Here is a 27,034-nt window from a genome sequence, read left to right on the forward strand (position 1 = left end):
GATTATTTCGCTCGAATGCGCCTTAGTATCGCGCGCTAGCAAAGTTAATGATTTGATTGTAGGTACGTGAAAAGACAGTTAATCCAGAGTGGCGTAAACGTATTAAACGCGAAAGGGGTAACTGACATTTACAGGTGTGTTTTGGCGCTTTTAAAAAACAGGTGGCGCAAAATGAATCACCCTATCGGAAGATGTTATAATTTTTGAAATTAGCGTCGTACGTCAATCAGATTTCACGTTTGTGAAATAGACAGCTGCAGAATAGATAATATAGACTGTTTTAAACACTTCACGAGTCTAATACAATCCTTTATAGGTTGAGTATGTTAAATTACATATTCCTCCCGTCTGGCAATGATCCATTTATGGGGATCGGCACTGTGTGGTGAAAATGCGGGCATTTCAAAATTTTACCGTTTAAAAATTTATCGGACAGATTGATCGTTAGTTATTGAAATATATAATATCTTTTACGATAGCTAAAATCAATATTTTTTAACCATTTCCCACGTAGCATTTCGGGTAACAAATGTGTACTAATGGTAGAAAAGAAATTTAAATGTATACTTATTTAAATGAATTTAAATGTATATTAATGTGTGGCTAAACGTTGTTTGATAGATGTTCGAATGATGAAATAAGGAAAAAATGCAAGGCTGAGATAAGCATTATCGATAAAATTAAGAAAGGTGTGTTGAGGTGGTTTGGACACGTGGAACGTATGAGCGAGGAAAGAACGGTTAAACAAAATTATGGGGCAAATGTAGTTGGAAAAAGAAGCAGAGGAAGACCGAGAAAAAACATGGCACAATCAAGTATGTCAAATACTTGAAAGCGGCCGGGTCAGGAGTCGTAATAATCGTCGGGTACGTATGAGAAGATGCATGAATGTGGAAGAGGCGAAGAACGTTTGCAAAGACAGAGTGGTGTGGCGTTCGATTCTCTCCGCCTACCCCTGCCGGGAAGCGGTATTATGGTTAGTAAGTTAGTTAGTTAGACATTACACAACCCTGTTTAACACCCTTAGAGATGGCAAACCTAGATGAGAATGGAACACATCACACACCATACACAGATATCCCGATGTTTGCATTCTTGCTATACCTTGGCGTTCTTGAGCGGCTTGTCCTCCCCAGCCCTAGTCCTGAGGGCCACTATGCCGGGCATCTCCTGCTCGGCGATCTCTATCTCATACTACAAAAATGGATGTAGCCCTACCTGTCTAATTTAGCGACAATATTTATTAATTTAATAGCGACACTTCACCAACATATAATTTTATTACGTGTGTAATGTATTTTTAATTATTATGTATTCTATGTAAAAGCCAAATTACGGCGTTAATATTTTTTTAAATCTTTTTTGTAAGTTTATTATTTGTGTTCCAGTCTTGTTAACCTTAATCCCATGTCCCAAAATGAGAAATAGCAATTACTCATCGGGAATATTATATATAAGTATATTTATGACTTATGTCCGCCTCCGTAGTGTAATGGTCAGCATGCTCGCCTACCGCTCTGAAGGTCCCGGGTTCCCAGGGGGGTTTAATAAATATAAGTGATTTTTCCACTCTAATATTTATTCAATATTACACTGGACTGGTACCTGAAGTGGGGGGCTGATCACCTTTCCTTCATGTGTAATCGATCGAGATAACACTGCGTTTTTATGAAGCAGTGCCCTATGCACCATTGGGGTGCGGTAGGGGATTTATTATTATAATTATGTATGTAATATGTTTTGAAAAAATAAATAAATATATAAATATATATTTTTTTTAATGGATTTTCCGATTTTTTACGAAAACAGGTTTTTTCCTTGGGATAATTATGTGGGAAATTTGTGGGGAATCGGTACATTTTTTCCCCAATTTGAAATTTGACCTATATTTTCGGGGAATCTTGAAAATTGGCATTGGCAACGCTGCTAACGAGCCAAACATACACTGGAATTATACATACCGCTCACTCCTTTCAAGAACGTCATAGATCAAAAAACTTGATTTTTCAGGAGAACGTTATTACAGTTTAAAAATATAATACAATGTATTAAAAATAAATATCAAGCCACTTATTGAACTTTTTACTGTGCAACAGGTTTTTTCCTCATTTGAAAAATATATTAGTATATTTAAAAAAATCATTAAACAATACCTTTTCTTCAAAATGCAAAAACAACACTTTCTGCCCTGTAGCGGGTAAATATTAAGTTAAAAATATGCCTCTTTTGCTGGGATATAGTACATTTTCTGGACATTCCGAAAACGTGCACATCTGAAAATTGACGATTTTTGATTTATGACGTTCTTGAAAGGAGTGAGCGATACTTGAAATAACCTGAACAATAAACAGAAATTAGCATTCAAGAGATGCCATGATTCAAGGAAAACAAAATGTGATCAACGAAGCTTTGGTTACAAGAGAAAAATTATGTTATGTAATGGTCAGCACGCTCGGCTACCGTTCTGGAGGTCCCGGGTTCGATTCCCAAGGGGGGTAAAATAAATATAAGTGATTTTTTCACTGTCATATTTATTCAATATTACCCTGGACTGGTACCTGAAGCGGAGGCTGATCACCTTTCCTTCATGTGTAAAACGATAAAGATAACACTGCATTTATATGACGCAGTGCCCTATGCACCATTTGGGTGCGGATAAGGGTTTTGTTTATTATTTATTAAAGTAGTAGGTACTCGTGATTGAAAGCTGTGTTGAAAATCTTGACTGAAAACTTGAATACACGTCGGTGCTTCAATGCTTTTAATATACAAAATTTTCCACATTCTTCTTCATCTATGTTGAGATTTGTGAACGACGATTTAGACACACTTAAAATGTGGCCATTTTAATCAAATTCTCCCTTGCTAGTAATCAGTTACCCCATATATATAGGTATATATATATATATATATATATACGTTAGCAGCTGTCTGTACGCGCTAAGAGAAAATTGTATTTTCCCTTCAGTAAAGCTTCACACGCCATGAGCGTCGCGCGTCTGACATTTTCAATCGCTTATCAAGTATAATTCGTTCGTAATTTTTTCCGAAAATTGAAATTCCGTTAAATACTTGATGATTTAAATTAAATAAACTTTAAAAAATAAATAAATATGATCTGATAAGGTAAATATACACAGTATTAATATATAAAATTAGAGATTTTCATGAGGCGAATGAAAGAATGGGAAAACTTTATAAAGTTGTAAAAAAAAAATTGAAACTCAAACAAAAGTTTCATGTAACCCTTATCCGCTTCCAAAGGTGCATAGGGAACTGTATTATATAAACACAGTGTTATCTTGATCGTAAACACACGAAGAAAAGGTGATCAGCCCTCCACCTCAGGTACCAGTCCGGGGTCATATTAAATAAATATTACATAAAAAAATCACTAATATTTATTTTAACCCTCTTGGGAATCGAACCCAAGACCTCCAGCATGGTAGCCTAGCGCATAAAACTACACACTAAGTTAAAAAAATTATAGCATATTTAATATTTCTTATATTACATATGTATTTAAATAGCCATGTGTATTTTCTTCGTTCATTAATAGTTTATTTTTTAACATCTCATCAAAGATGAAGAAGAATATGGAAGTCTGGGCATTTAAGGGGCTGACGACCATCATAGGCTGGTTTTGTCCGCCTCCGTAGTGTAATGGTCAGCACGCTTGGCTACCGCACTGGAGGTCCCGGGTTCGATTCCCAGGGGGGGTCAAATAAATATAAGTGATTTTTTCACTCTCATATTTATTCAAAAATACCTTGGACTGGTACCGGAAGCGGAGGACTGATCACCTTTCCCTTATGTGTCAACGATCAAGATAACACTGCGTTCATATGATGCAGTGCCCTATGCACCATTGGGGTGCGGATAATGGTTTGAATGAATTATACACGTGCACACGTGGCGTATAGAACATCCAAGAATTTGAGTAGTGTGGTTGTCAATAATGCGTAGAATTGGTGAAAGTTACACGTGTGTAAAGTGATCACTTAAACCAGCCCATGGCGGTTGTCAGCCCCGTAAATATCCAGACTTCCACATTCTTCTTCATCTTTGATGAGATGTCCACTTATTTTTTTTTGAAATCTTAAATTACACAAATATTTGATGCATTTTTATAAGCATGGCATGTGGCACGAGACGTATTTTAATATTGAATAAAAAAAAGGAGTTGGCAAAAGAAGGATGAAAGTAGACTGAATGCAGTCGAAATGCGATCTCTCAGAAGAATGTGCGACAAAACGATGTATGATGGATGTGCGAATAGTGAAATAAGGAAGGAATGTAAAGCCGAGATAAGCATTATCGATAAAATTAAGAAAGGCGTGTTGAGATGGTTTGGACGTGTGGAACGAATGAGTGACGAAAGAACGGTAAAACAAATTTATGAGGCGAATGTTAGTGGGAAAAGAAGCAGAGGAAGACCTAGAAAAACGTGGCACGATCAGGTATGCCAAATACTTGAAAGTGGTCAGGTGAGGAGTCGTAACAATCGGCGGGTATGTATGAGGAGATGCATGAACGTGGAAGAGGCGAAGAATGTTTGCAAGGACAGAGTGGTGTGGCGCTCTATTCTCTCTGCCTACCCCTGCGGGGTAGCGGCGTGATGGTTAGTTAGTTAGTTAGTTAGTTAATAAAAAAATTTGCCTTCGAAAAATTCGCCATCCCTGCCTTAGGAAATTGTATAAAGGACAAGTATTTTAAATTGTATTTTTACATTTTTACTGCCGAAAATTACTAATGAATCATTTAAACTTGAAATACAATTTAAAAACATTAACTTCCCTATAGTTTTAGTCCGCCTCCGTAGTGCAATGTTCAGCACGCTCGACTACCATTCTGGAGGTCCCGGGTTCGATTCCCAGGGGGGGTCAAATAAATTTATATAAAATATAAATAAAAAACCCTTATCCGCACCAAATGGTGCATAGGGCACTGCTTCATATATACGCAGTGTTATCTTGATCGTTTACACATGAAGGAAAGGTGATCAGCCCTCCGCTTCAGGTGCCAGTCCAGGGCAATATTAAATAAATATTACAGTGAAAAAATCACTTTCAAATCAAATAAATTTAAGTGATTTTTTCACTCTAATATTTATTCAATATTACCCTGGACTGGTACCTGAAGCGGGGGGCTGATCGCCTTTCCTTCATGTGTTAACGATCGCGATAACACAGCGTTTATATGATGCAGTGCCCTATGCACCATTGGGGGGTTTGAATGAACTTCCCTACAACGTCCCCTCCGATAACGCGATACCTATCTCAGCGTTATAGGGGGAGTTACTGTACTTGTCGAAAATTATGTCGTGTGATATTGAGTCTATGAAAAATGTACCCCTAGGTGTCATAATAGGGAGGGTACACTATATATCATAAAGGCCCCAAGTAGGTCAGTGTGTAATTAGGTCATTGAGAAAAATCCACTGATATTAAATCGATTTGCTGCACTGTTATCTGTGTCAATGTATACGTAAAACTATTGAGATGATATTCATATACTTATACGGTATAATCCCGATTTAGAAAAAATCCCGTATTAGCGATTTCCCAGCTGATACGAATTCATGAAAAAATGTAAATAAAAATAAATTCAAAACTGCACTTAGTAACATACACGTGTTGACAGTGTGACACGCACACACACATACATATGTGTGTATATATATATATATATATATATATATATATATATATATATATATATATATATATATATATATATATATATATATATCCGTAGTGTCCGTCCGCCTCCGTAGTGTAATGGTCAGCACGCTAGGCTACCGTTCTGGAGGTCCCGGGTTCGATTCCCAAGGGGGGTAAAATAAATATAAGTGATTATTCAATATTACCCTGGACTGGTGGTACCTGAAGCGGAGGGCTGATCACCTTTCCTTCATGTGTAAACGATCAAGATAACACTGCGTTTATATGACGCAGTGCCCTATGCACCTTTGGGGTGCGGATAAGGGTTTTATTATTATTATATTACACACATATATATATATATATATATATATATATATATATATATATATATATATATATATATGTATATATATATATATATATATATATATATATATATATATATATATATATATATATATATACTCATGTATATTTTTTAATTAATTAATTAATTATTTATTGGAAAACCTATAACATATACAAAAATAACATTATATAAATTTAAAAAATTAAATCATATTTACAGGTTTTCACTTAAGTAATCAAAAAATTAAAATTAAGATGTCATATACATAAAAGTATAACTATATAAGAAACTTACATTAAAAACACTCCGTGTCGTAATGATTAGCTACCGTGCTGGAGTTCCCAGGTTCGATTTCCGGGGGAGTATTTGATGGTATAGTATTTGATTTGTGATTTTACACTCTAATACTTATTTAATATTACCCTGGGCTGGTCCCTTAAGCGCAGGAGTGATCATCTCGCCTTCATATAAATAACGATCAAGATAACCCTGCGTCAATATGATACAGTGCCCTAAGCACCATTTGATGCGGATCTTCTTCCTGGCTACATCCCAATTTATCTAATTTGTAGACTGTCGGGGTCAGCTCTCCTCGTCCTCAGGTTATAGGTCCTTCTGTCATATACAACGTCACCTAGACCATGAATTCAAATCATGTTATCTTTTTGCAGCATCCATGTTTTCTTTGGTCTTCCTCAACATGTCTTTCGAGAAAGAACGAAGGAAGAAAAAAAAGTGTTTTATACGTTATTATTAGTTTTTTTTACAGATTCAAGTATGACTAACTCCATTGAATGCGGCGCTAACACTGCGAGGATGCTGCTGGTTTTAGTCAACTCTGCTTTCATGGTAAATAAAATGCACTCAACTCCGATTTCGAAAAAACACACTGAAAAAAAATACAGAAAAATATTTCTAGTAAATTATTCATTCTTTGGCTAGATCTATTTTTATTTTATTTTTATTTTTCAGACAGTAGGAGTGGTATTCTTCAGTCTATCCGTTTGGACAGCGTTTCATCCCTCCAGTCTGTATGTAATACTTAAAGAAATAGACGCAGCTTTCGCTAATGTAAGTACCTACCTAGTACCTACATAATAATAAAATACAATATTTCCTTCTACCTCCTTTCCAAAATTCCCTATTATCATCAATTTGCAATTTATGTTTTTTTAAATGTTCAAGTACTGTAATAAAATACCTAGGTACTTACCTATACATTTTATTAAGTACCTACAAATAGTACAAATCTACCACCAGATGTCGCATGCGTCGCACTGAATAAACAAAAGACATCGGATAGAAAAAATATAATATTGTGAACTGTCATAATCAGATAGATAGAAAAATATTGTAAAGATTAATTAAGAATAAACTTTTATTGTCATTACTTTAGTTACAAAGCAACACATTGTTTATTTTATTATTATACACCCACTTTACATATTATTTACACCCAATTTACAAAGAAAAATATTACCACGATATATATATATATGTATATATATATATATATATATATATATATATATATATATATATATATATATATATATATATATATATATATTTATATATATATATATATTTACATATATTTAAATTTATTTATAATGAATATTTAAACGATATTTGAATACTTTTTTAGTGAGTTCCCGAACCTTTTTTATTTAACCACCTTCGGGTTATATTCAGGTATATTTTTTATAAACAAGCAAAAAATCACAACGTTTGTTGTCACAAAATATTGTCAGGTATGAAACCTGGCAAAAATTTGTCAGTGTATCCGGTACGCATTAAATATGTTTGGAACAGATATTTTCTCGTGCGCGTAGGTCATACGGGTTAGCGCGGAATGGTGAAGAAAAACCGCGCGTATCACGTACGTTCGTATGTGTGGGGTTAAAAAAAGACCTGACTATACTCATATCGCTCACTCCTTTCAAGAATATCATAATTTAAAAAAAAAAACTAGATTTTTCAGGAGATCGTTTTTAAAGTTTAAAAATATAATAAAATGTATTAAAAATAAATATCAAGCCACTTATTGAACTTTTTACTATGCAACAGATATTTTTAGGTAAAACCTGAATGTTTTTTCTCCATTTGAAAAATATTTAGTATATTTAAAAAAACAATTAAACAATTCATTTTCTTCAAAATGCAAAAACAACACTTCCTGCCCTGTAGCGGGTAAATATTAAGTTAAAAATATGCCTCTTTTGCTGGGATACAGTACATTTTCTGGGCATTCCGAAAACATGCACAACTGAAAATTGACGATTTTTGATTTATGACGTTCTTGAAAGGAGTGAGCGATATATTGGCCAGTTCATATTCACAGTATTTTTAATGTCTCTTGTTCACGAAATCTTGGTTATTCCACTCGGGAGTTATTTACATGTATATATAATTAATAGAAAGTAAAATGAAAATATACAAAACATGTGTTCGACCAATAGCCACTTATGGATAGAGGCAAGAGCAGATCTTCTAGAACAAAATCTTGGCTTCGAACCTCCGAGATGAAGACTCTCCGATCCATAACCGGAAACACATTGCGAGACCGAGTAAGAAATACCGACATCCGGAGCATGTGTAAGACGGAGGATATCGTGAGGCGGGGACGACAACGAAGGCGATACTGGAAGGAACATATAAACAGAATGTCAGAAGACAGACTTCCACGTATCGCCCTTCAAGGTTACCCTGAAGGACGCAGACCTCCAGGCAGACCTCCGATAAGATGGAAAGACAGCTGGGAGTCGAAATCCCAAGAGCGACATGCGGAGGCACAAACAAATCCTTAGGATCTACAAAAAGAAGAAGAATATGAAGACATCTCAGCATATATTTTCACTGCTGGCACCAAGACAGACTCTTTTGTCATTTCGGGCTCAGTTTTGATATTCGTGACCTGGTAGGTGCGGGAAAGGTCATTAACTATATAACTACACCCCCCTGAGACTTAGAAGGTAAATTTTAAATAAGCAAACGACTCCAGACTTGGCAATAGTTCACAAAGGAGCTGCATGCAATGCTTCCTGGACGTGGGGTGACCAACAGTTTATTTATTTAATTAATTATACACATTTTATCTCACTAATAGATGTCTCTAGTTAAATTCTAGTGATTGAAGCACAATGTTTCGAAATTGGATCATATATCGCATACTCCTTTCAACATTATCAAAAATCGTTAACTTTTAGATTTGCATGTTTTCGGAATGCACAGAAAATGTACTTTATTCCAGCAAAAGCTACATATTTTTAACTTAATATTTACCTGCTACAGGGCAGAAAGTTTTGTTTTTTGCATTTTGAAGAAAAGGTATTGTTTAATTATTTTTTAAATATACTAAATATTTTTTAAATTGATAAAAAACATTCAGGTTTTACCTAAAAAGATCTGGTGCAGAGTAAAAAGTTCAATAAGTGGCTTGATATTTATTTTTAAAACATTTTACTATATTTTGAAACTTTAAAAACGATCTCCTGAAAAATATTTTTTTTTAAATATGACGTTGTCGAAAGCAGTGAGCGATATATATAGAACTTCCAGGAATTTGAGTAGTGTGGTTGTCAATCATGGGTAGAATTGGTGAATGTTACACGTGTGTAAAGTAATCTTAAACCAGCCTATGACGGTCGTAAGCCCCGTAAATGCCCAGACTTCCGTATTCTTCTTCATCTATGTCGAGATGTTTAAATATAACATGAATCATACACATAATTACATATTACAATAATGTGCCCGGACTGAGTTTAACCGAGATATATAGTCTATGATTTGACCCTTGTAACTGAGTGTAATAATTTAAATTAGTGATTATTTTCTAAAATTTTGAAAAATAATCACTAGCAAGTCCACGGCGATATTCCCTGATTCTAATTTCTAGATTTCTCGCAGTTTGGGCAATATATTTAACTAGAGGATAGAACGCCCATGCACCACTAGTTATAGATATTGGATACTGTTAGTTTTTTATAGGAAAATTCGTCAAATTTGATTACACAATTTATTAAACTGCAATAATTATCCCATACTGAATGGTCACCATACGTTTTCTTTAATGTAGTTCGCCTTGCCGCGATATCCCGAATTATTTAACAGGAATAGGGGAATAGGGGTGATTGTCCGGCCGACATAGAGCCCAGGAATAATGTCGTATCTGGAAAATGGCTAATGTACTTGTTTACTTGTTATATTTTCACCTTTTTTACTTTTTCTCATTTGTTTATTTTAAATATGCTTCTAACCTTATGTTTTTCTCATTTTTTTCTTTTAAATATGCTTCTTGTGCCTATTTATTGTTTTTTTTTTATTTTGCCATGTATTAGTATTAGTTTTGGTTTAAAAATATAACTGAAATAATTGAAAAGATAGGAAGAGTTCTTTACGGTGGTATGGACATGTGGAGCGAATGGATAGCGAGAGAATGACTAAGAAAATATACGTGGCGAATGTGAGAGGGAAAACAGAACAAGGACGACCGAAAAAGACCGAAAAAGCACGATCAGATGAATCAGAACCTAAAATCTGGCGGTGTCCAAAGTCTGCGTAATCGGAGGGCGTGTATGACTAGATGTATGGATGTGAAGGAGGCGAGGAGTGTATGTCAGGACAGAAGAGTGTGGCGTTCCATCCTCTCTGCCTACCCCCGCGGGGAAACGGTGATGGTAGTAGTGGTATATATATATATATATATATATATATATATATATATATATATATATATATATATATATATATATATATATATATATATATATATATATATATATATATATATATATATATATATATATATATATATATATATATATATATATATATATATATATATATATATATATATATATATATATATATATATATATATATATATATATATATATATATATATATATATATATATATATATATATATATATATATATATATATATATATATATATATATATATATATATATATATAACTATATATATATATATATATATATATATATATATATATATATTTATATATATATCTATATATAAATATATATAAACTAAAGAACATAGATTTTTCCATGACTATACTTGAAGTCGAAGAAATTCACATCAGTAATTTCAAATTAATTTCTAATAGCTACAATTATAACTCAATTTCAGTTCACGTATCGATTTTATTAAAAAATAATTACAAAACACTTCATTTCCCGACTATTCTTATGTTTTATTTACAACATACATCGCCTGACGACAAAATTATACAACACAAAGTAATGGTTATATTCATATTATTATTTGACATCTCATCAAAGATGAAGAAGAATATGAAAGTCTGGGCATTTACGGGGCTGACGACCGTCATAGGCTGGCTTATGTGATCACTTTACACATATATAAGCTTATAATTATACAGCTTATAATTTGACCAGATAATTTATTCAAATTATAAGCTTAATAATAAAAATGAAAATGGTATTTTCTGGCGTTTCTCATGTGTGTGAATATAATCCAGGATTCGGATCTCACATACTAATATAAGAGTTTCTGCTTACTAAAAAAGCTTCTTTACATCTCACCAATAGATGTCTCTAGTGAAGTTCTATTGATTCAAGAACAAGGTTTCTAAATTGGTTCATATATATAGAACTTCCAAGAATTTGAGTAGTGTGGTTGTCAATAATGGGTAGAATTGGTGAATGTTACACGTGTGTAAAGTGATCACTTAAACCAGCCTATGACGGTCGTCAGCCCCGTAAATGCCCAGACTTCCATATTCTTCTTCAACTTTGATGAGATGTCAAAAAATAATATGAAAATAACTCCTGTAATTGGAGATAATCCAGATTTTGTGAACAAGTATTTGGACACACTCAAAATGTTGTAATGGTTATATTTTCCATGAAAAAAATCATTAAATATTTCTCATTTATTTCAATTCTCATCATATACTACATTCAAAAAACATATACACATATAGTATAAGTCATTCCACATATACACACGCCCACACACACATAATTACACACTCGTTTTGTGCAGTTACAAGTGTGCGAATAGTGCTATGGTGGTGACGTGTAGTATTGTTTTCATGCTGATGTAGTAATTGTCCTGACGAAGAGACGGGTACGTCTCGAAACCAGTAGACAAAAATCTCGGTGACTAGTTACATACTAACATTTCAAACATTTTTGTAAAAAAATATAAAAGTAAAAATGACTAACCACAAAGTAAATGGTTTAAATATTAATAATATTGAGAATTTTATATATATATGACTTATAAAAAAAATATATATAGACTTTGTTTCGAAATAAAAAAATATATATATACTTATTTCTTAAGTTTTTTAATCGGTACTTCGCGTGCTTATTGGAACGCCATCTTTTCAAACTAGAATCAGATAACAGGTCATGAATCCTGTAAATGTCCAGACTTCCATATTCTCTTTGTATATAGGATATTATATATTATATCTTCTTCAAACCCTTATCCACACCCCAATAGTGCGTAGGGCACTGCATCATATAAACGCAGTGTTATCTTGATCGTTTACACATGAAGGAAAGGTGACCAGCCCTTCGTTTCAGGAACTGTTCCACGGTAATATTGAATAAATATTAGAGTGAAAAAATCACGTATATTTATTTGACCCCCCCCCCCCCTGGGAATCGAACCCGGGACCTCCAGAACGGTAGCCGAGTGTGCTGACCATTAAACTACGGAGGCGGACATTATATAATGGCGGATATTAGATAATTTAACAAAAATATATTTTATTATATATTGTAGATAACCATAAAATATGATTCATACAAATGAAGATGTTGATACAAAAAAAATCCAAAAACCGAATCAAGAACGGCTAAGAAAAAGAACTAGTTATTTTTTTAGAGTCGTTCTTTTTAGTTACATTGACTATGTCCGTATTATGACGGTAACGCAGTACAGTCAGATTAATAATAATAATAATAATAATAAACGGAAATGTGGTAATCTAAAGCATCTGTCGAATTTGTCAACTACACACTGCACGAATGTCTCCATTCTTAAAATTGTACAAAATTATTTGGACAAGTGACAGAGATTTTTTTTGAAAATTATTCACTCGAATTTGACTTTGATACAAAATAACGGTTACGTAATCTACATAACTTAGTATCACGTTATTTTCCCTTTATAATCGATACTAACGGACAAGTATAAAAAATTCCTGTAGTAATTAATAATAAATTTGTATATACATCGTTCACTCCTTTCAAGAACGTCATAAATCAAAAAACTTGATTTTTCAGGAGAACGTTCTTAAAGTTTAAAAAGAAATCACAATGTATTAAAAATAAACATCAAGCCACTTATAGAACTTTTTACTGCGCAACAGATCTTTTTAGGTAAAACCTGAAGGTTTTTTCTCCATTTGAAAAATATTTAGTATATTAAAAAAATTATTAAACAGTACCTTTTCATCAAAATGCAAAAACAACATTTTCTGCCCTGTAGCGGGTAAATATTAAGTTAAAAATATGCCTCTTTTGCTGGGATACAGTACATTTTCTGGGCATTCCGAAAACATGCACAACTAAAAATTTCACGATTTTTGATTTATGACGTTCTTGAAAGGAGTGAGCGACATGTAATAAAGCACAATTTTCATAAAATACTACCTCAAGGGCGCTTCTATGAAACTGTAAAATAAATATATTAAAAATCCGTTATAAAATTATGGGAAAAAGAATATTATCCAAATGATTTGGTAAATATATTTTTTTAAAGATATCTCACATTCACTGTTTCTAACTTGCTAGTGTGAGAGCATTACATGCCGTCGGGCCCGCGACATTAAAGGCACGCTCGCAATTGAGAACGCTGGTTGAGAGCTGATGAGATCATTTTTTTATAATTATAAGTTGTATCTGATCAGAGCGTGAGACGTCTATTGGTGAAGTCGTTTAGAATTCACAGCTTTTTTAGATACTCTGGAGCCGTACTATGCATGGTCAGCAACTCGACAGGAGTTTAATAAAAATCGACGATTACCGCCGTCTGCAGAGAAAATTGGAGAAAGATAGCAGAAGAAAGTAAGCTCATGGTCAAGAATTTTTTTTTTTTTAATTGGCGAATGTAAGCGGGGAACAGAACGAGGAAGGCCGAAAAAGACTTGGCACTATCAGATCAGTCTGTACCTAAAATCTGTTGGTGTCAAAAGTCTGCGTTATCGGAGGGCATGTATGACTAGAAGAATGTGGGGTTCATCCTCTCTGCCTCCCCCTGCGGAGAAACGGCGTGGTGGCGGTGGTAGTAGTAGTAGTAGCAATAAAGCAAACTGTCTTGAAAACAGTAACAATAAAGTGATTTAAGAATTGACATTCAAAAACATCAGTTCGCCAATTTTTCGGGAGCTTTGATGTTTTCGCCTTTCCAGTAATACGTATCCCCTTTCGGAAAACAGAGTGTTACTAGGTACGCAAGTTCCTTGCGCGCAGAATTTCAGTCTGACCAGCTGCGACAAGTTTGGATACATATTGTCGTGATCCTTCCACCAGTTCAGCGGGTTGCTGTCTCGCGATAGAACCGGTTCTCTCAGGTACTGCTCTACCTCCAAGTGAGCCAAGGTGTTTAACGAATCGGCCGGATTGACTATGCTGTTCGTCAGCATGTCGAATTCTTCCCAGATGGAAATATCCTGGCCGCTCGAGTCTGTTTGGTCGGCTTTCACGACTTCAGGAGCGGTGGTATCCTCTTTGTCTACAATGATGGAAGTCACCAGGGCTATGACGATTTGTTTGGTGTTGCACGCGGCTTCCTTGCTCTCGAAATAATGCTTGAATCTCGGATCAAGAAACATGCACATCGAGAACGTGTCGTCCAACTCCAAGTTAGGAATTTTTTCGCTCAATTGCGACTGCAGTTTCGAAAGTACCCTTCTCGAACATTCGTTGTAAGTGGTCCTTTGAAGGAGCCTGTTTACGGCTATCTTCAAGCCCCGAGACATGGGAATTATTTGACTGGCCGTAACGTGTTGACTTCGACTCATGATTCTGCAAACTTCTTCGAAAGGTTTTAAAATTTCGCAAATTTGAGAGCAAGTTTGGAATTCTTCATCGTTTGGAGGGACAATGTCGGTGTCTAATAATAACAAGGCTTGATTCACCGATTGTTTCATTTCCGCAAATCGATTTAGCATTTGGAAAGTCGTGACCCATCGCGAGGGGATATTCTGGATTAATCTCTTCGACTCGAGATACTTCGTCGGGCTGGCTGTTGCTTTCTTTTGGACGGTGAGAAGGGTTTGAACGGCGTTTTGGTCCGTTTCGAAGTACGTGGCGATATCTCTTAATTTCAGCAAAAGGTCTTTTATTTCCTCGAGGGATTCTTCTACGACCGAGTTTAGGGTGTGCGCGTAGCACTTGAAGTGTCTCCAGCTGAGCGATCCAACGACGGCTTCCTTCATGTTGGCTTCTCCGTCCGTCACGATCATCAGGACCTTTTCTTTAATATCCCACTCCGCGACGACTTTGTCCAGTTCCTTGGCGATAGTCGCACTGGTCGGGTTACTGAGCAACGAAATGCAGTCTAATAACATCGTTTTAAAAACATAATCCGACGATATATAATGCGCGGTGACTGCTACAAAGGTGTCGTTGGTCGCGGATTTCCATACATCCGTGGTCAAACACACAGTATTTGCGAATTGTATTTCGGTTTCGACGATTGTTCGGCGCCCTCTGTAAACGTATGGCAGCAAGGAGTCGGTAAAGAATTTTTCCCTCGGGATAACGAAGGCCGGGAAACACGCGTTCAAAAGAGCCCGGAAGCCCGTGTCCTCTAAGATAGAAAACGGCTGGAAATCGTTAATAAAAAGCTTGAGTATGGCTTCTTCGATGCATACTTTCTTGTCTAAGGTAACACAATTTTTCGGGGTGTATAAAGTCAACTTGGGCTTGGAATGGATATCGACACGATCCGGTATTCTGATAATATAACTGCGGTTTTCGAGAGATGTAGATAATTTGTCGCTCTGTAAGTTTAGCTCTTGGCATGTGGTTTCCACTTTCTCGGGCACTGGCTCCGCAGCAGGGGCGGGAGAGGGTATGGTGGAAAGAAAGGATTTGGCGGGGGGTGAAGGCATGGCGGCAGGAGAGGGCATGGCGGTAAGAGAGGGTATGGGGGTGGAAGAAAGCGCGGGGGCAGGAGAAGGTATGGGGTCGGGTGACGGCGCGGGAGCGGGAGAGGGTATAGGACTCAACGTCCTCCCTTCGATCCAGTTGTCCTCATTTTCTTCGTCCTCTTTTGCTTTCTTGGAAAACTGCCCGTATCCATTCATCTCGGCCTCAGGGTGCTTTCTGTTCAGGTGCTTCTTGAGATTGGAAACGGTAGACTTGTAACAAAATTTTCTTTTGCAATGTCTGCAAATCGCCTCCCTCCCTGCGATGGGTTCGAAATGATTCCATATCGCGCTCGTCTTCCTACGCAATGTCGTCTCGAAATAGGTGATCGTTTTCATCTTGCCAGACGTGGTCGAGGGTGACGGAGAGGTCGGGGGCGAAGGTATCCAGTCTTCGTCCTCGGGATCCGCGGCTTCCTCCTCTTCCATCGCGACTTGCGTTTCTTCAAAGCAGTGATTCTGTTCCAAATGCTTCTCCAAGTTGGAAACATCGCCGTCGTGTACTACTATGTAACTGCAAATCGTACATTTCGCTCGAGTTTCTCCGGGCAAGCTTACGAAATGCTTCCACACGTCACCATTTGGTGTCGGGTCGGTGTCTTGTACCGAATGTTCGGCGGCTAGTAGCTCGCCTTCTTCCAGTATTGGTTCGTCCGTCTTTCCGCCGCCATGCTTAACCATGAGGTGCTTGGCCAGATTGGTTGTCGTGGACTTGAAGGACAGAGTCTTGAGGCAGATCTTGCAAATCGCTTTATGTCCGGGTTGGGGATCGAAAAATGCCCACAGAAAGCTCGTTTTTCCTCGCTTGGCTCGACTTGTAGTTTCGTCATTCGTTTCTGGGGGCGCGACCGATCTCTCTAGATCCTTACCGTGCTCGCCGGCCAAGTGCCTTTTTAACTTCGGAATGGACGAAGAATAAATGACGTCTTTAAGGCACAGAGTACACGTCGCCTTTTGGCCGTTCTCGTGATTCCGGAAGTAGTCCAAGACATCGTTCGTCGTCCCCTCTATTACAGGCAAGTCCTCCACTTCCTGTTCTATTTCCTCATTCTCGACGACTACCGTTGCGATTTGATAGTCTTCCAATTCCATGTACTGAGCTTCCATCCCGCCATCTTCATACTCGATTTCTTCTTCGGTCAAAGGAAAATTTGGATGCTTTCGTTTGAGGTGTTTTTTCAAATTTGAAGTCGAATAGGACCTAAAAACCTGATTGCAAGTATTGCACAGGGCAATCGAGGTATCTCCCTCGATTACCGAGAAATGACTCCATATATCACTCGTTTTCACCATAGTGAAATGAAAACTTTTTCAAATACTTCGCAACAGTTATCCTAAAAGATTGTACCATTTTTTCAACACTATATAGTAACACTAATACTTTCTTAGTCCATATTCACAGCGTTATGTCCCCGAACGGTCAAATAATACGTTCCACCATAAACTAACGTCAGAACGATTGTAAATCTCGCGATTCCTCGCACAAAATACACGACAAACGTTTTCAACAAGCATAATTTACTAAACAACATTCACTGAATCAGTTCGTGTCATTTGTAAAGCGGAAAATAAACATTATTTATGAATAACCGAGTATAATAACAGCATATATCGTTCTTCAGAACGCGCCAAGGCGTTGGAGGTTAAACCCGTTCCACAGACTAACTACAATAATATTGTATGCCCGTTACTATTATAGACGTTGCAATACCAATGTCGCTACTTTTACGCAGAATTGTGATGTATGCTTTTGTCTCTTTCTTTCACGTGTAGGAGGATGTAAGTAACTATCTATTGCTATCTCATGAATTGACTATCGCGAGAGGCGAGACCTAAATGTGATTAGCCTTGCTGCATGTCGGTTTTCCGAATTCTATTTTTATAGTTTTCGTATTTCGAATTCGGAATATGAATCACTGAAGAAATGTCGGATGTAACATGCTCTACTACATATAAAGGGATTTTACTAGATTTTATTTATAAATATCAAATCATTTTATTATTTTATTCGCCGTTTAAATCAGCAAAATTTGATTTTCGGAGAACAGCATTTTAGTGTATAAACAGATATTTAATATATCGAACGTACAGAATGGAACGTTACAGAATTACCAGTTCTGGGTATTTTCTGTTTGGATAAAATTAACCTGTTTTTGTTTCGGTTTCGTGCATTCGTAATTTGATTTCGGAAAACTGACATGCTACGAGCATAAAAATAAAATATCAATTGATAGTAATACGTACAGTGAAAAGGTTACGCTTTGACTATATGGTGTAGATAAATTTAACTTTACCTTTATTCTGTAAACAATATAAATTGTTTTTCTTATAACACTAATTAACAATCAGTTTTAAATGCCACAAAAAGTCATTTTAAATAAAAGATTAAAAGTATAGTTCAAGTTGCCTTATCTACATAATTAAAGCGTTATGTTCCTTATGGAATCTCAGAGCTGTTTTATGTATTATTGACAAGTTAAGATATTTTGTATTTTGATCAGGAGTCAAATCAAGTGTTTGTTTTGACAATCGAATTAAATAACGACTTCTCTAAAATATATCGTTGCTAAATTTGACTTTTGAAGGCGAGTGTTTTTGCCTAGAATTTTCTCTCATGAATTACATGAAATTATAGTAACTTTAAACATAAAGAGTAAATCCACTCACAAGTAGGCATAGGCTATGAAACTTATAAAGTTGAAGCTTGAGTATGGACATGATAAACGGTGTTGCATAAGCCGTAGCTAGATTTCAGAGTCACTTGGACGTTAGGTAATTCAAAAAAAAATCGACTTTTGAATTCGATCACTTAAAGCGAATGATGTCAATCTGTGCACAAATTCTAATGCGTATCGCCTATTTCAAGCTAACAATATATTTGACATCAAAATCGTAATCTGGAAAGAAATATTATCTGGGAAAAAATACAAATAACACCTAATTGGGTAGCCGAAAAAGTAATGGTTTCCGCTAGTCACATCTCTAGAGGCGAGACTGTGATTAGCCTTACTGCAAGTCAGTTTTCCGAATCCTAGTTGGTAGTTTTCGTATTTCGAATTCGGAATAATGTATTTTCGCTCTGAAAGAATATCGGTTTTGTTGAAAGCAATCAAATAATACATTTTTAAAATGATTAAGATTTAAATAAAAAAGATAATTAACGTCTTCAGTAACAGTTGACTTATTCAAAATGGCCAAATTATAATCCTTTTCTTTTGCAGATATCAAATGGGGCTTTTGATGCAATGGTTCTTGGAATGGCCGGTTGTCTTCTGTTTCTACCTGGTATAATAGGATGCTGTGGTGCCCTTCTATGGAGATCCTGCCTTCTGTATATTGTAAGTAAAGCTCTAAGTAATAACCCTTCGATAAGTGCAGTACCTACTGAGCTACAAAGGGGGAGACTTGGAACGCCACTTTTGCCTATCCCAATGCCTTCTGTATATTGTGAGTAAAGCTCTGAATAATAACCCTTCGATAAGTGCAGTACCTACTGAGATACAAAGGGGAGACTTGAAACGCCGCTTGTTCTAGCTTTTGCCTGTCCCAAAGTGTGGCCTTTTAAATGCGGCTCAGGCACAAATATCTACGGAATGTCTCCTCAACTTTATGTATTCATGCAAACAGTCTTTTCCAAGCATAAACCTTATTAAAAGCAAACTGAGAAATCATATTATTGATGAGAACCTGGAAACGTGCTGAAAATAACGACATACAAACCTGACTTAATCATTCAAAGGAGATGCAAGGACATTATTCGCAATGAGTAGGGTTCTTATGGATACCATACTTTCTAATGATTTTTTACCAATAAATAAAATCTTTATTCAGTGTGAAATAAAATTTTATTCAGTATATCCATAATATAATAAAGGTTCAAAATTATAATAAATGTATTCTAGACAGATTTGTCACTCAAGAATTTTTTTGATTGTTGTTAAATCGACATACATACACATCGCTCACTTTTTTTAAGAACGTCATAAATAAAAAAAACTTGATTTTTCAGGAGAACGTTTTTAAAGTTTAAAAATATAACACAATGTATTAAAAATAAATATCAAGCCACTTATTGAACTTTTTACTGTGCAACAGATCTTTTTGGGTAAAACCTGAAGGTTTTTTCTCCATTTGAAAAATATTTAGTACATTTAAAAAAATAATTAAACAATACCTTTTCTTCAAAATGCAAAAACAACACTTTTTGCCCTGTGGCGGGTAAATATTAAGTTAAAAATATGCCTCTTTTACTGGGATATAGTACATTTTCTGGACATTCCGAAAACATGCACAACTGAATATTGACGATTTTTTATTTATGACGTTCTTGAAAGGAGTGAGCGACATGTCTAATTTTACACTGCCTGTTTTTCAGTACGCCGCAATCATATCCATCAGCATATTACTGCAATTGTCTTTTGGTGTTGGACTTGTCATGTATAAAACTGAGGTAAGACGCTGTAAACTAACTAACCATCAAGCTGCTTACCGCAGAGGTGGGCAGATAGAACAGAACCCCACACCCATATGTTTTTGCACACAATCTTTCCAATATTTTTTTCTCTTCGTGAAGTTCAAATATTTTTACAACGTGGCGGAACAAGTAAACCGAGCATGTTCTGATACATCGCTCACTCCTTTCAACAACGTCATATATAAAAATTGTCAATTTTCAGTTGTGCATATTTTCGGAATGCCCAGAAAATGTACTATATCCCAGCAAAGGTGGCATATTTCTAACTTAATATTTACCCGCTACAGGGCAGAAAGTGTTGTTTGTGCATTTTGAAGAAAATGTATTGTTTAATTATTTTTTTAAATATACTAAATATTTTTCAAATGGAGAAAAAAACCTTCAAGTTTTCCCTAAAAAGATCTATTGCACAGTAAAAAGTTCAATAGGTGGGTTGGTACTTATTTTAAATACATTTCATTATATTCTTAAACTTTAAAAAGTTTTTTGATATATGACGTTGTTGAAAGGAGTGAGCGACATGATCTCAATCGGAATATTGTGTGACAACAAAGGGTTAAGGACAGTTTCGGCGAACTCTAAAAATTTTAGACACCGGTTTTAGCGAATCGGTGCGAATTCCAGCTGAATCCCACCACTGGTCACAACCCTCAATAATGAGGAATAAGATGGAGAAGAGAGAAGAAGAAGATGGAAGTCTGAGAATCCTATGGCTTACGACCTAGCATTTGGCTGGCCTAAGCGATCACTTTATAAACTTGATGTAAAAGGCATTTATTCGAGCACTAACATAATACCTTTTGTCATTCTTCCAACTTCTGTGATTACAAATACAATGCTTCAAATAATGTTTAAAATGACTCACAGCAATACCATGCCAATTCATAATCATAATACACGGGGACATAACAAAATACATGTGGAGCCGATAAACACTTCTAAATTTGGAGTAAGGTCCATAAAATATATTGCATTTACCCAAATTGACCAGCTGCCTGACATATATAGAATAGAACCTATTCGGATATCCAAAATAAATGATCTGAAAAAATACTTTATGGAAAGATATATATCGCTCACTCCTTTCAAGAACGTCATAAATCAAAAAACTTGATTTTTCAGGAGAACGTTTTTAAAGTTTAAAAATATAATACAATGTATTAAAAATTAATACCAAGCCACTTATTGAACTTTTTACTGTGCAACAGATCTTTTTAGGTAAAACCTGGAGGTTTTTTCTCCATTTGAAAAATATTTAGTATAAGTATTTAAAAAAATAATTAAACAATACCTTTTCTTCAAAATGCAAAAACAACACTTTCTGCCCTGTAGCGGGTAAATATTAATTTAAAAATATGCCGCTTTTGCTGGGATATAGTACATTTTCTGGGCATTCCGAAAACATGCACAACTGGAAATTGACGATTTTTGATTTATGACGTTCTTGAAAGGAGTGAGCGATATATAGAATAGAACCTATTCAGATATCCAAAATAAATGATCTGAAAAAATACTTTATGGAAAGATATATATATATGTATTGTTTAGTCATATTTTCTTATTTTGTTTTTACCTTATATTTTCTCATTTGTTTATTTTAAATATACTTCTTACCTAATGTTTTTCTCATTTACACACATATCTTTTAAATATGCTTCTTATGCCTATTTATTGTTTTTTTTTTTATTTTGCCATGTATTTGTTTTGGTTATTTAAAAAAAATCTTTTTTGTATCTTTATTATTTGTGTTCCAGTCTTGTTAACCTTATTCCCATGTTCCAAAATGAGAAATAGAAATTACTCATCGGGAATATTATATATCGCTCACTCCTTTCAAGAACGTCATAAATCAAAAATTGTCAATTTTGAGTTGTGCATGTTTTCAGAATGCCCAGAAAATGTACTATATCCCAGCAAAAGAGGCATATTTTAACTTAATATTTACCTGCTACAGGGCAGAAAGTGTTCTTTTTGCATTTTGAAGAAAAGGTATTGTTTAATTATTTTTTAAAACATACTAAATATTTTTCAAATGTAGGAAAAACCTTCAGGTTTTACCCAAAAAGATCTGTTGCACGGTGAAAAGGACAATAAGTGGCTTGATATTAATTTTTAATGCATTGTATTATATTTTTAAACTTTAAAAACGTTCTCCTGAAAAATCAAGTTTTTTGATTTATAACGTTCTTGAAAGGAGTGAGCGATATATGTTGTCATACAGAAGAAAGTGACCTAGTGCATTTTTTACAAAATCGTGATCATTGACTATTTGATATCTTACTAGTTTAATATTGCCCTGAAAAAATCCCAAAGCAGTTTTAAACTTGGAAGTATAATATATTGACTTGTTAAAAATGACCAACTGCGTTGATGTTTATTTTCTTGCCAAGCAAAAGTGACTTTAATGGCCCTCCTGAACATTTTACGTTTTGGTAGTTGGTCACTTTCTCCTGTACGACTACGATATATGACTTATGTTTGTAATATGTTTTGAAAAATAAATAAACTTATGTAGCGTTCACCAAGTCAGACTTTAGAAGCTCAGACTTCCATCTTCCTTCATATAAAAAACCATAGATGTTTTATCTCAAGTCGAGAGAGTTATAACATTTCATTTTGTGTAGATGGAGATGAAAGGGAGATCTTGGTTCCTGGAGCATATGATGAAGGAATACGGTAACTCCTCGTCAGAGAGTCCCAGTGGACTCTGGAGCCAGATATTCCAAACCCTGAAATGTTGCGGAGTCAATAATTTCAGGTAAACAATCTTATTAGTTTTTTTATTACTCCCATTTTGCGGGATGGATAGTGAAAAAAATTACATGTAATTGATTTTCCAAAAATATAGCTATATAATATATTAAAGCCGCCTTTGTCCGCCTCCGTCGTGTAATGGTCAGCACGCTCGGCTACCGTTCTGGAGGTCCCGGGTTCGATTCCCAGGGGGGGGTCAAATAAATATAAGTGATTTTTTTTCACTTTTATGTATTAATTTTAAATCAAACACAGATTTTTTGAGTCTACTAAGTTGTATTTTACTAACAAAAAACACATAAAAAATTATACTGTGACAATTGTTTCGCCTTGTTTGGGCATTATCAAACGAATGTGAAGATCAAATTATTGCTGCACGTGTTAAAACTGTCACTTGGAATTGTATAGCTACATAAGGACCGTAGTCCATTTGATCTTCACATTCGTTTGATAATGCCCTAACAAGGCGAAACAATTGTCACAATATAATTTTTTATGTGTTTTTTTTTAATAAAATACAACTTGGTAGACTCAAAAATCTGTGTTTGATTTAAAATTAATACATAAATTAAAATGGAGTTCTACAAATTAAACGCCAAGTCAATAAATAATGATTTTTTCACTGTAATATTTCTTCAATACATATTACCCTGGACTGGTACCTGAAGCGGAGGGCTGATCACCTTTCCTTCATGTGTAAACGATCGAGATAACACTGCGTTTATATGAAGCAGTGACCTATGCACCAATGGGGTGCGGATAAGGGTTTTATTATTATACATTTTATTATTATTATATTACACTTACTTGCTTAGTAAAATGCATGTGTTGATAGCGTAGCGGACGCACACATATATAGAATAAAATATATTAAAAATAGTTGGGTAATATATCCAAAATAAAACAAGGTTTGTTGGATTGAATTCTACATTTATTTATGTATATGTTAATACGTGACGCGTTTCGTCTTCTTAGGACATTATCAAATACCTGATAATGTGTTCACTAGTTCACACACCGATCAAGAGCACCGATACGAAGAAAGATGGACAAGAGCACAAGCTAATCATTGTTTAATCACGCTAACTGAAGTGCCGGACGGTGAAATTCCGTGTAGTGCACAATCGCCCTGTGTGTGTTAGTTTATAAATAAAATATTGTAAAAGCCTTCGTAATATGACCGTCATTTTTGTTTGTCCAGTGATTTTGAAGGTAGCATCTATCAGAAGATATCTGGAAACAGATTCCCTTCTTTGTGCTGTCAACCTCATCAGGGAAATTCAGACTCCACATGCAATCCTTATACGAAGGTAGGTAGCCTTATCTTTTTTAAACATTTTAAAACCTTGCCTTGACCATCTTGTCCGGCTCCGTAGTGTAATGGTCAGCACGCTCGGCTACCGTTCTGGAGGTCCCGGGTTCGATTCCCAAGGGGGGTAAAATAAATATAAGTGTTCTTATATTTATTCAATATTACCCTGGTCTGGTACCTAAAGCAGAGGGCTGATCACCTTTCCTTCATGTGTTAACGGTCAAGATAACAAACGAATAAATTGTCTGGTCAAATTATAAGGAGGTCCCGGGTTCGATTCCCAAGGGGGGTAAAATAAATATAAGTGTTTTTTTCGCTGTAATATTTATTCCATATTACCATGGACTGGTACCTGAAGCGGAGGGCTGATCACCTTTCCTTCATGTGTAAACGATCAAGATAACACTGCGTTTATATGACACAGTGCCCTATGCACCATTGGGGTGCGGATAAGGGTTTTATTATTATTAAAACCTTGCACAATTTTGTAAATAGATTGTATATGCAGATACAGTGAAACCTCTATCTATCGTTCCTCGAATAATCGTTTTCCCGGATGTGTCGTTTATTTCTTCTACCCCAAATTCATTTCATACAAAAATAGATCGCATCAATCGTTTCTATCCACCATTTTACCGCATTCATCGTTTGAATTATGCTACATATTTGATATAATTTGTCTGTTTTTTTTTTAATTTTCTGAATTTTGTTACATTTGACGAAAATATTTCAACGTGTGGGATACAGACTATCGAAAGCTTGTGTGATGGATACAGCAGAAGAGGTCTGAAGATCTTTGGGTTCTGTTCAACTTTGTATTTTTTTTTTAAATAAATACATTTATTAACATCTAAAACTTGTATTCTTGAAATTTCCACCTACTAATGGTTATGCAGATTGGGAGGACGGTATCTTTACTCGATCGTATCTCCTTGTGTATTGACTTCTTTATCCCGCATTCATTGTTTTCCCACATTCATAGTTTATTTCAATACGTCCCTTTAAAAACGATAGAGGTTTCACTGTATATGCAGTGCACGGAGTTTTTAATCAGGGCAAGCAGTAGGGTTGGGTTAGGATAAGGCATACATAGTAGGCACTGGTCGCGTTTCAATATGAAACACGAGTAATCTACGGTGGGCACTGCTTTTCTGCCTATATAGAATGCACGCCTCTGATTGTTTGATGATTTTAAATACTTCATAATACCAAGTTTTCCTCGGTCTTCCTCTGCTTTTATTACCAACCACATTCGCCTCACAAATTTGTTTAACATATAATAAATCTTTAATTAAAATGTAACTTTGTTTTAAAATCACTTTAAATATTTTACTATAACTTAAATTATTATGTCTACCGGTTTCCAAGCTAACTGCTTCTTATCAAGACTGAGTAATCAGTCTTGATAAAGAAGCGGTTAGCGTCGAAACCGGTAGACATTATAATTAAGTTATAAAAAAATAATTTTAGTAATTTTAAAACAAAGTTACATTTTAATTATAAAATAGAAAATCACAAAGTTAGTACTTCAAATATAAACGTACGATGAGATCCCTGAATGTATGAAGAATGAAAAAAATCCCAAAGGATTTTAAACTAGGAAGTATAATATATTGACTTGTTGAAAATGACTAACTGCATTGATGTTTATTTTCTTGCCAAGCAATAGTGACTTAAATGGCCCTCCTGAACATTTTACATTTTGTCAGTTGGTCACTTTCTCCTGTACGACTACGATATGTAGATGTAGTAAATTGAGTGTATAAAATAGTTTATATTATGTAATATAAGCTAGTGTAATGGTCAGCACGCCTCTGTCCGCCTCTGTAGTGTAATGGTCAGCACGCTCGGCTACCGTTCTGGAGGTCCCGGGTTAGATTCCCAGGGGGGTCAAATAAATATAAGTGATTTTTTCACTGTAATATTTATTCAATATTACCCTGGACTGGTACCTGAAGCGGAGGGCTGATCACCTTTCCTTCGTGTGTCAAACGATCAAGATAACACTGTGTTCATATGAAGCAGTGCCCTATGCACCATTGGGGTGCGGATAAGGGTTTATTATTATTATTATTAATATAAGCTAACTTAAGAAATAATAACAAATAAAAAAAAATAAATAAATAAAATTATAATAATAAATCTGTTTATTTTCAGGGTTGTTTTGATGAGATGGTAAACCACGTCCAAGAACACCGCCATCCGATTCTAATAGCGTTCCTCTCCTTTGCCGCCTTCTCGTTGCTTATGATTGTGACGTCCGTATACGTGGCTAGATCTGGCGGCGGCTTCAAGGTGGCCTAGCACCCATAACCCACC

General features: G+C 35.2%; 3 protein-coding genes across 5 annotated transcripts in view; 1 reads left to right on the top strand and 2 right to left on the bottom strand.

The window, feature by feature from the left end:
* The window catches only part of LOC148304337 (uncharacterized), a 101,343-nt gene that overhangs the window by 46,559 nt on the left and 27,750 nt on the right, over positions 1-27,034 (bottom strand). The window lies entirely within an intron of this gene.
* On the top strand, positions 3,018-27,026 carry LOC148304342 (tetraspanin-1-like). Its single transcript, XM_088268485.1, has 8 exons — positions 3,018-3,126; positions 6,785-6,864; positions 6,988-7,086; positions 19,397-19,513; positions 20,551-20,625; positions 23,274-23,407; positions 24,605-24,713; positions 26,873-27,026. Exons 2-8 carry the CDS (start codon positions 6,793-6,795, stop codon positions 27,017-27,019), a joined length of 753 nt encoding a protein of 250 aa, XP_088124611.1. The 5' UTR covers positions 3,018-3,126; positions 6,785-6,792; the 3' UTR covers positions 27,020-27,026.
* Positions 12,379-17,868, bottom strand: LOC148304343 (zinc finger BED domain-containing protein 4-like). Its single transcript, XM_088268470.1, has one exon. The coding sequence runs from the start codon at positions 17,466-17,468 to the stop codon at positions 14,364-14,366; it is 3,105 nt and encodes a 1,034-aa protein (XP_088124596.1). The 5' UTR covers positions 17,469-17,868; the 3' UTR covers positions 12,379-14,363.

This window comes from Brachycentrus maculatus, unplaced genomic scaffold (genome assembly GCF_059751285.1).
Source record: "Brachycentrus maculatus isolate JH-2025_06_01 unplaced genomic scaffold, ASM5975128v1 h1tg000324l, whole genome shotgun sequence".
In the NCBI taxonomy this organism is placed as follows: Eukaryota; Metazoa; Arthropoda; class Insecta; order Trichoptera; family Brachycentridae; genus Brachycentrus; species Brachycentrus maculatus.

Excerpts from the sequence above, each read along its gene's own strand:
- LOC148304342 (XM_088268485.1), top strand. The coding sequence starts at position 6,793 with ATGACTAACTCCATTGAATGCGGCGCTAACACTGCGAGGATGCTGCTG. Across the intron at positions 7,087-19,396 it reads TAGACGCAGCTTTCGCTAAT|ATATCAAATGGGGCTTTTGA; the intron begins GTAAGTACCTAC and ends TTTCTTTTGCAG. Across the intron at positions 23,408-24,604 it reads TGCGGAGTCAATAATTTCAG|TGATTTTGAAGGTAGCATCT; the intron begins GTAAACAATCTT and ends TTGTTTGTCCAG.
- LOC148304343 (XM_088268470.1), bottom strand. The coding sequence starts at position 17,468 with ATGGTGAAAACGAGTGATATATGGAGTCATTTCTCGGTAATCGAGGGA.